General features: G+C 42.0%; 1 protein-coding gene across 1 annotated transcript in view; it reads left to right on the top strand.

Annotated features, from left to right (window-relative positions):
- BBS2 (Bardet-Biedl syndrome 2) overlaps positions 1 to 3,246 on the top strand; it is a 32,072-nt gene extending 28,826 nt beyond the window's left edge. Inside the window, exons 16-17 of the mRNA XM_007947996.1 lie at positions 1,937 to 2,085; positions 3,140 to 3,246. Of these exons, the coding sequence (XP_007946187.1) occupies positions 1,937 to 2,085; positions 3,140 to 3,246 (256 nt within the window). The remainder of the gene's footprint in view (positions 1 to 1,936; positions 2,086 to 3,139) is intronic.
- The last annotated feature ends 7,378 nt before the right edge of the window (positions 3,247 to 10,624 follow it).

The raw sequence follows: 10,624 nt of genomic DNA, 5'->3' as shown, positions 1-10,624 counted from the left end.
TTAGCCACTATGCTACCAGAGCCCCCTGCATAGACATACCTAATAGTTCAGCCTGTCCACCCATCTGTCCTCCCATATATCCATGTTTGCCTTCACTGACAAAGCAGTACTGTACGTGCTGTACGTGCAAAAGGGTTCATCTTTGTTGTCTGCGCCTCCCATGTACCTCTCTATGCCTTCCTCTTCCTCAATGCCACCGTGTTGATCACTCACATTTGGTACATTGCCCTTCTCTTTAACCAGATCATTACTTATCTCTACCTATCTAACAGTATTCCCTCCCCTCCCCTCCCACCCCTGGTAACCAACAAAGAAAATTTCCTTCCATATATATACTGTTCCTTGACTTTTACAATAACGGACTAATATAATATTTGTCCTTCTGTGATTGACTTATTTCACTCAGCATAATGTCCTCCAAGTTTATCCATGTTATGCGGTGTTTTGCAGATTCTACACTGTTCTTTAGGGTTCCATGGTATTACATTGTGTGTATGTACCATAGTTTGGTTATTCATTCTTCAGTTGATTGACCCCTAGGTTGTTTCCATCTTTTGGCTATTGTAAATAATGCTGCGATGAACATGAGTGTACGTATGTCTGTTCTTGTCCTGGCTCTCACTTCTTTAGGACATTGTTCTGGTTACCTGGTGCCACTCTGACAGGAATATACCACAAATGAGATTGCTTGAAAAAATAGAAGTTTATTCTTACAGTTTGGAGGCTTTAAGTCTGAGTTCAAAGTGCTAGGCTCTAGGGGCTGGGTGATAACCCCTCAACCTTGGTGTTCAGCTCTGCCTCCTGCTCCCGGCCCCCTGGGGCTAGAGGCTTTTCTTCACTCAGATAGCTGCTGGCTGCTGAGACCAACAAACCAAACCCAAGGTTGACGAGTAAAAAGGCACAGTCCTGATGTTATCAAACCACATGGCAGGCATTAATTCCAATCCACTTTCAATAAAGTCCCAAGGTCAGCAGAGCACGGCAGGCTGCTGAACGACGACTCAGCTACATGCAGGGTCCAAGCGTGCCATAAGCTAGAGACCATTCCCAAAGCTGCTTCTTATATACGGGAAGCAGACCAGATACCCAAACCAGCTACTCAGCTGCTCCAACAGATTCCACCATGGAGTAAATTACCAATCTCAGCATGGGGAATAACTGCACTCAGCTGCCCAGCCACTCAACCAGGCCTAGCTAAGTTGACATACAGACTTAACCACCACAGATACATACCTAGTAATGGAATGGCTGGGTCAAAATAGTATTTCTTTTTAAGGAATTGCTATACTGCTTTCCACAGTGGTTGTATCATTTTACAGTCCCACCAGCAGTGTATGAGAGTCCCAATCTCTCTGCATCCTCGCCAGCATTTGTTATATTCTGTCTTGTTGAACTTTGCTCCTGGTGCTGGGGCCAGATGGTATCTTGTTTTGATTTGCATCTCTAATGGCTAATGGGTATTATCAGTTTTTAAATTTTAATCATTCTATGGGAATATCTCATGTTTTTAATTGTATACCTTTGTTTTTAAAGCCTTGATAAAATAGGAAGCTGAATCTGTTTGTCCAAAAATATTTTGGTAAGCCAGGGTCTCTTTCATTAAAGAAGTAATCATCTGAAACGTGGAGGATAGCTGATCACCTTGCTCACTCCCCTCTTCCAGTGGGGACACTGGCACTTGGTCATTCTTAGTTCCTGAGTCCAGCAAATCATAGACCAATAAACAATGAAGGCCACTACCTTTCCTTGTATGTGGAAGAAATAAATATTTTGAGGAAAACTCAATGTTTTCAAAGTAAGCTTTAGCAATTACTCTGTTTTAATGAAAATATAGCTAAAAATGGTGTCTTTTTATTTCTGATAGGTTTGCAAGTTTTTCCACTTAAGTCTGCCATATTGAGGTAGAATGATGTTATATTTCTGTTGGTTTACACAGGAAAACAATGAAGAATCGCTATATGGAACTGTATGACCTTAATAAGGATTTGCTAAATGGATATAAAATTCGCTGTAACAATCACACAGAGCTATTGGGAAACCTAAAAGCAGTAAATCAGGCGATACAAAGAGCAGGCCGGCTGCGTGGTATGTCTTTTCATAGCACTACTCGTGGAGATTTTTTGGTGAAAATCATTGAAGATGGTGGTGTAGTCAGGAGTTCATGTTGGGGCCATGAGTAGCCTACCTGTACCAAGCAGGTTGGCACCACTCACTTGTGTTTTGGTCAGTGAGCCTCTAGTTGGGTTTTAGTCTCCAGACTTCATGTTGTTATGTGCTGTCAAGTCAGACCTGACTCATAGCGACCCCTCCTTGGGTTTCTGAGGCAGTATCACTACGGAAGTAGATTGCCCCACCTTCCTTCCGAGGAGTGGCTGGTGGGTTAGCAGTCAAATGCCTTAGGCACTATGCTACCAGAGTTCCTCCAGACTTCATAGGGAAAGAAAACCTCCAGCCTCTTTTCTTAGATCTTGCTGCATCCTCTAAAGAAAATCCTAGTGACATATATCCAAGAGGAAATGTAGAGCCATACAGGCTCCTATTAGAAAAAGAGGGTGGATATTTATGAGTTGAGCATCTTACTTAAAAGTTTAGAAAAAGAATAAGATAAACCCAAACTAAACTCACTGCCATCAAGTCAACTCATAGTGACCCCCGTTGGGTGTCCGAGGCTGTAAATCTTTATGGAAATAGATCACCCCATCTTCCTTCTGCAGAGCAGCTGATGGGTTTGAACTGTTGACCTTCTGGTTAGCCTTATCCACGACAGCACCAGAGCTCCTTAAGATAAACCCAAAGGATGGAGATATAGCAAGAGATTATACCTGAATTCTGCTGTCTTGGGCTGTTGCTTCTTCTGACCTCCTTTTAGAAATCACCTTTGCTAGTGGATTTGAACTGTGATCCTTCTTTGTCACACTGACTGCTGGTCTTTAGGTTTGAGATGGTCTTCTGGTTTGGTTTGATAAAGTCCAAATCAAAGTTCTCTTTTTCAGGGAGTGGTGAGATAATGTTAGTTAAATTTGCACATCACATAACTCTTTTTATCCTGGTTATATGTTGCTTTAAAACTCGTCTCTGATTTATAATTTTATTTTTAATAATCTTTGAGATCATACTAACTGATGTTTCTCTCATACAGTTGGAAAAGCAAAGAACCAGGTGATCACTGCTTGTCGAGATGCAATTCGAAGCAACAACATCAACACATTGTTCAGAATAATGCGAGTGGGGACAGCTCCTTCATAGGAGAGGGAAGGAGAGGAAATGAAGTGTCTGGAAAATGTTTTTCTTCTGACTCTGGGCTGGTTTGCTTTGGACCACATCCTGGTGGGCCCAGGGTGCTGAGAGTAAAACAGCCCTGGTGAGTTCTAAAAAGGAAAGACAAAGAATTGCAGCTGAAAAATGTCTTCACTTTTTTTTTTTTTTTCCAGTCACCAATCCCATTGCTTGTATGGAGGAAGTCAACTTTAGGGCTTCAAAGTCAAATTTTTCTTTTTGTATGTAAAACCACTGTATAGCTACATGTTTTTATTCTTGAAATTGTAACTGAATTTGTCATTTTAAAATAGATTATCTACTTTTTCATTAAAATTCAAAGGTTATCTAACTTTGTGTTGACTGATTATAAAATTAACCACCATATGAGAATTAAGTCCATAAACCATTTGTATTTTGATGAGAAAAAAGCATGGATAATTGATTGTCTGCCTTCTTTTTAATCACTGAAAGGTGAACATAAACAATAAATTTGTATTAAAGGAGTCAGTTCAGGGTGATCTATTACTAGGGGTAGGAGTGACACTGGCTGCTGTAACAAATAGACCTCAAAATTCATGACTCATTTATTTCTAATTTATGTAAGGCTCTCTTCACACTGATATAGGGGCCCAGGTTCCTTTCATCAAGTAGTTCAGTCATCTCCTAGACAGTCACTGTCAACCTGGGTTCTCTTATTTCTAATAAGCATACGGAAAATGATGTTCACATTTGTTGCATACAGTGGCGGTTAGGGCATTAAGGCTTGCTAAAGGGGCATGGAGGTGGCATCTTCTGACCTCCTCTAACTTCACAAGAGGAAGATAGAGTCACCACCGGCAACCCAAGGCCTGTTCCTGAGGCCAGACATGCTGCCACCTTCTAGCCCTCTTACCAACCTTGACACTAACTGCCTCTCTCACGGCACCTACCACCTCTTTGCTGGGTTTGATAATTCGCTGCAGTGGCCACACACAACTCACAGATTATGGGGTTTATTAGAGAAGCAATAGGCTACAGTTCAAGTTCTGGAATGCGCTCAGGATAGAATTCTTTGATCAGGACAGTCTGCCCTCTGTTGTCTCCTTAGACACGCCTCTCTGGCCCTTGGCCTCTTGGCCTGGCCTCTGTGGCCCAAGTAAGCCTGCTGTTCTGTCTCATGCTTCTTGGTTCCACTGCTGCTGTCTCTCAGGTGGGCATCTCTCTCAGCCAGTAGCAAGATTCCCCCTCTGCCTCCAAGAGGACTCATTTTAAGCCTGGCAGAGTGGCAAAACTAACCAATTCCAACATCAGAGTTTTACATACTTGAGAGCGAGCAAACGTTCCCCGATTATTTCGTGCAGCTCCAACAGAAATATCCCAGCTCCAACAGAAATACTTTAACAATCAGGAGTTTAAAAGCAGCTACTCAGTTGATCATGGCAAATTCCACTATAGAGTTAATTGCTAGTCTCATTATAGGCAATAACTACTACAAGTTGCCCAGCCAAACTGACACATATTTGCATGGCCCCACCCAGTAATCTGGCGGGAGTTACAAAGACTATGGCTAGAAAAGCCATACCATGTAATTCACTACATCCCGGGGCTTAAATCTCTCACTCTGAGAAAAGCTGCCCTGGGCCTGTGGTTATCTACATCTAGCCAGTAAAGGCAAACAACAAGGAGGAAATAGCTTTTAAAAGCTGTGGCCTGGAATTAGTACAAAAAAAAAAAAAAAAAACCTTGCTGCCGAGTCAGACCTAACTCATAGCAACCCCTCTTGGGTTTCTGAGGCAGTATCACTATGGAAGTAGATTGCCCCATCTTCCTTCTGAGGGGTGGCTGGTGGATGTGAACTGCCAGCCTTCTGTGTATAAAATTCTGATGTTGGGACTGGTTGATTTTGCCACTCTGCCAGCAGTCAGATGCCTTAGGCACTATGCCACCCGAGCTCATCTCCACTCAAATTCTGTTGGCTAACATGGCCACACCTTACTGTAAGGGAGTCCAGGAAAGACTAGTTGTGTGCCTATGAGGAGGAGAAAGCTCATGTTAGTGCCAAGAGCTAGCACTTCCTCCCCTAGGAGTTAAAATCCACCCTAAGATAGATTTTAGGGCAGACTAAGGACTAAAACCGTAGTCAGTTTCCACATCCCAACAGCATTTGTGAGCAGTTTGGGGGAGTGGGAAGGGGTGACCGCCACTTAAGTTAGTATAATCTTTTTAGTCTCCTCTGTTGGCCAGTTAGGGTTACCTTCTATTTCTGAAACATGAGCTTTATAGAGTCCCGTTTATACGAGAATCTGCACTACATACCTCTTTTGTGCATTTTCAGTCTATAAGCTCAAAGACACCCCATTTCCTGTTACTTTCAGTGATCTCCACAGTAGAGTATCATTACACTGCTTCAGAAATGAGCAAAGATGACCTCGGCAGGGCCAGTTACTCCCACTGCTGAGTCTTCTGTTCACCCATATTCTAAACTATACCTTTTGAAGTAAAAATCTTCAGTTTTAAAACTGGTTTTAAAATGTATGGCAGCAATCATTTTCAGGGACCCTAATAATCTCATCAGAGGTCATTCTTGTAGGTCTTTAGCCAAAAACTTCCTCTGTAGACTTAAAGTATTCATGGCAAGATCTGAAAAGGTTAACCTGAAGAAGGTATCTTTCAGTTGTTCTGATTGAGAAGTTACAATGAGCTTGCTTCCAATCCTCTTGATATCAGTATTCATTATAGATGATGCCTCTAAGCTTGGAGACAAATGTCTTATATAAGGTCCCACCTGGGTAGGTGGGGTGTGGAGGCTGGAAACCAAGTAGTCATGGTCCTTTCTGTTACTTCAAACTGTTCCCAAGTAAGTCAAGTCTGAGTGACAGAAAACTGTTCACAAAACCTTCAACTACCTTTTCCCCCTTTCCTCAGTTACTAATTAGAGAAGAACAGGTCAACCCGTTCCGTGTAGGAATGAGAAAAACTCCACCCACTGAGAAATGAGCTTACCGGTGACGTCTCTGTTTTGTTGCCATATTTTCCTATGCTGATGGAATCTGAGTGCCTTCCAGGAGCTACAGCCCAACTCTTCTTGTTTCCTGAATTTTATTGAATCTTGAAGTGAACTCTTGCCTTTATTTAAAAACTGATTGCAAGGATTCGAGATTGTGCCCTTAAAAAACTCACTCCCCTTGAAAAAATTCAAGTAATTGCTATTTTAAGGAGAACTCGGTTTTCTGGTATTTCTTACCACATCTGCTGCCTCAGGAAATCTTTCTTTCCTCTGCCATGTCTACTCCTTAAGCCTTACCACATTCTGACCTGTTTTTGTTTATATAAATCTTAACCCTCTAATAGGAGAAAACAAGGCTATATCTTTATTTTCCCAACTGTGCTCAGCAAATGCCTCGAGCACAGAAACCGTGGAAGAGCGCCAGCTGCTCTCCCTGGAGCTGTCTCGCCTCAGTGAGCTTGGCAACAGCTCCAGAAATGAGAACTGAGAACTTACGACTACATGTGCAAATCTAGAAGAGTTAACAGGAATTATTTTCAACATTGATATTAATGTTTCTAAAGTTCTAAGAAGCAATTAAAATCTGAAAATTCAGAGTTCTGTGATCATAGAATCCAGTTATTTTGTTTGAAACTAAAGTAAGACACCCTTCGCAGCCTGGTGTTCTGTGTTTTCTCTCTAGTTCCCATCTGGCCCCCGACTTACCTTGTTATTTATATGGTGCAGAACTCTGCTTTCCTAAAATGAGGCCATGTGGACAATTTCTGAGTAGTTTTAGGACTGTTCAGTTCCATGATGGCTGCAGCCTGCCTCTGGCATCATCTTAGTAGATCTTTACCAAGAACCTTTTTAACAGATTTGCATTTTATCAATTTTAATAGTGGTAAGTATATGATGGGGTGAAAGACAGTACAGCCAAAAGACTGGTTGCAAAGCGGTCTGGGAGAGGCAGCCCAAGATGCCCCCCCCCCCCGCCAGTTTTCTAGGGGTAAATGGTATCTGGACATCAAGTGGTGTTTGACAGGAACCTTTGATCAGTATAAAAGCCAGATATAAAACCTAACAGCACTTCCCTTTTCCACATCTTTAAAATTAGGGACTGGCATATTTATAGAGTTCTTAAACATTTTTCTTATTAAAAGAATTTGCTCACAAAGGACTTTGTGAAAATGTTCTTAATTTCCATTGTGATTAACATATACAGGGATTTGTTGTAGGGAATTTGACTTTAGCTACCTGGTTCAGTAGTCTCTGAAAAGCTGCTGTCTCCACATCTGATGCTGGAGCTTGAAGCGTGCAGCACAAGGCAATCAGCAGGAGGAGACAGAAGCCAAGTCTGGAGAACAAGCTGGAACCCACAGGTGTGAGCCGATGGAGCCCAGGAAGATGTACTGAAATCCAGGTCAGTTTTTCTTGACCTTGACCTTGAAGGTGTGGGCCTCTTTCAGAAGCTTAGCCCCTTCATCACAGAACAGAACTACTACTTCTGACTCAAGAGTTGGAGACACTGAAGGAAGATCTAAGGGTGAGGTGGAGCAGTTGCAGGCCCAGCTCCTGCCTCAAGCCAAGGAGGTGAGCCAACAGATAAGCTACCAGGTGTGTGAGCTGCTTTACTTGGCTTCCAAGTCTTACACAAGAATTTGTGATTCACCCTAACCAGAAACACAGCAAAGGGCAATTCTTGAAACCGTTCAGTGTAGCCAAGATGACCCATGGCAAAATGATCACAGTGCTTGTCACAGGATAGTGGGAGCTCCATGTGACCTTTTTTTCTTATTTGTACATGTTGAATTCTTCACAATGAATGCATTTTATTTATATAATTTTTTTGGGGAAAAAAAAGTTATTCTTTTTGGAAAGAAGACATGTTCCTTTTCTATGAAGGGAGTTGTAAGAGTTGGATGCCATGTACTGTGAAGGTGAACATAGTTTTTACCTGAAAGAGAAATACAGCACCCCGTGTTTTAGTTCCTCTTTTGCCATTTCACAGTTGCTGACATTGCACCCCAGTCCCAAAATGTAATCAAGGTGAAAAATGAAGTCCTGAGAAAAAGCAGCTTCTCAGCCACTGCCTATCTTCAGTGGAGAAAAGTGACCTGCAAATTTCATCTCCCTCCATAGTCGTAGAGCAGCTGCTGCTGTTGCAACTGAGAGCAATGATGGAGTTGGCTCTTAGGGCTTCTCTCCCTCAGACAGCAAAGCCCTTGAGTGTAAGGAAGACCCTGAGTTGACAGACCATAACCACTCTGTGATAAGGGAGGGACATTTTAACACTTGTGCAGTATGCTTTTAACTTAGCTCCCCAGAGTTGGAAGTTGGATGTTTTCTTAGATGTTACCTAGAGCCTTGAGTCTAAAAAGGTTTTCCAAGCTTGGCACACATGATGGTTTCCCCTGCTTCACACTGTTCCCTGGGCCTTCCTGGGGTTGTATGCCATGGACAGTGTTAACCATAAACTCACCCTTCTCTCCACTCATGAGAACACGTCAGAATGCAAGTGAGTGAAAGTGAGTGAAAGTAATACAGTGTTGACCTTGAATCTGCAGGAACTTAAAAGGCAAGCATTGCAATTTCAACAAACTTTTTATAATCCCACTTCAGTGTCATCAATGAGTGCTGGTGGTGCAGTGCCTAAAGCATTTGACTGCTAACCAGAAGGTTAGCGGTTCAAAGCTACCAGCTACTCCGTGGAAGGAAGATGGGGCAATCTACTACCATAAAGATTTATCACCTTGGAAACCTACTGGGAGTCGTTACGAGTCGGAATTGACTCAACGGCAGTGGGTTTGGTTTTTTGGTGTCAGGATCACCATGTTGTTGTTGTTGTTATGTACCGTCGAGTCGGACCCGACTCATAGTGACCCCTCCTTGGGTTTCCGAGGCAGTATCACTACGGAAGTAGATTGCCCCATCTTCCTTCCGAGGAGTGGCTGGTGGGTTTGAACCGCCAGCCTTCTGGTTAGCAGTCAAATGCCTTAGGCGCTATGCTACCAGAAAACTGGTCTCTGAAATGGGCTGTTTATACAATGATCCATCAAAGTGTGGAAAAGCAGTATCAGAACTAATGATAGGTACTGCTTTTTATCTCATCTTTTAAACATGAGGCTTCTTTCCTTCTTTTTTTTTTTAAACATGGACTCTTAGTATACATGTAAAGTTTATAAATAAAATATTCATATACGGGTGGGTACCTGCTAAAATAAAATGCTTTTTACCAGTGGGGTGCATTATCAAAAAATTTTTGAAACTATCAATCTAAAAGGCTGAAAATGAAACTCATTCTCTTCATTTAAATGCAAACTTTAGAAAAGAATCAGTACTCAAATTTCAGGAGATAAAAGAGAAGAGTGGTAAGGAGTTTAAATGCCCAGTGCTTTTCCTATTAATCAGTAAAACCCAAACTAAAAGCTACTGCAATGCCTAGAAATAAATGTGAAAAAAAAAAAAAAGGGAACAGGTAGAAAATGTTGGGATGAGATCTGTTTTGTACTGAACAGCATCTTTCAACTAAAGACGCAATGACACTATACCCACACTCGTACACAGGTGGTTACATAACCTCCTGGAGCAGTTCTAGAAAATAAGATACAACAAAATGGATAGTCTCTTGGCATTACAATGTGACTTTTTAGCATCTGGACTCTTACAGTAAAATATATTTGAAAAGAAGAAAAAGCAACTAGTTTTATGTGACTCTATAGCACTTGGGAAAATGAAAGCCACATGTAAGCCTAGACTCTTAGTCATATAGCAGCCATAACTCCATGATGGAAAGGGGCAAGCACCCACAAACGACTACATGTGGTGGAAACAACCTCTTCCTGACCAACCAGAAGTCTCTTGGGGCCATGTGGTTTTAGGCCAGACCTTTTCCAATGGAGTAATATTCCATCCACACCATCCAAGTCTACCCTGTGTGTGGGGCGCACAGTGGAACAAAGCTAGAGGCCGTGGGAGGAAGTGTAACAAATCAAGTCATGTCAGAACTCTTTAAGGCCCAGCATGAACAGGATGTAAGGTTCTGTAATTTTAGAAACCAGTGAACTTGGGAAGGGTACAACTGTCAATCATTTATACGCATGTATGAGTTTAAAAAAAGATCACTGAAGTTAAATAAAAGTCACTGAAGAAGTCAATACAGAAAATGAAAAACTGAATGTTAACAATGAAACTTTTTTTTTAATCGAGGTAAGTACCTTGCTCCAAGCTCAAGGTCTAGATGGAGCATAATTCATATGAGTCCTGTTAAAGGACCAAAACGGTTTTGAGAACACTGTGGCGGGGCACACGACCAGGTAGCTCTCCTTCATTCCCCGCCTAGCGCTTCCAGACTTGCCAGTACTGACGAAGGGTTACTTTGTTCAGCTTTGACCAGTCCCG

Source organism: Orycteropus afer, unplaced genomic scaffold (assembly GCF_000298275.1).
Source record: "Orycteropus afer afer isolate SDZICR_OR568_19922 unplaced genomic scaffold, OryAfe1.0 scaffold00009, whole genome shotgun sequence".
NCBI classification, from domain to species: domain Eukaryota; kingdom Metazoa; phylum Chordata; class Mammalia; order Tubulidentata; family Orycteropodidae; genus Orycteropus; species Orycteropus afer.
This window is presented reverse-complemented; position numbering and strand designations above follow the sequence as displayed.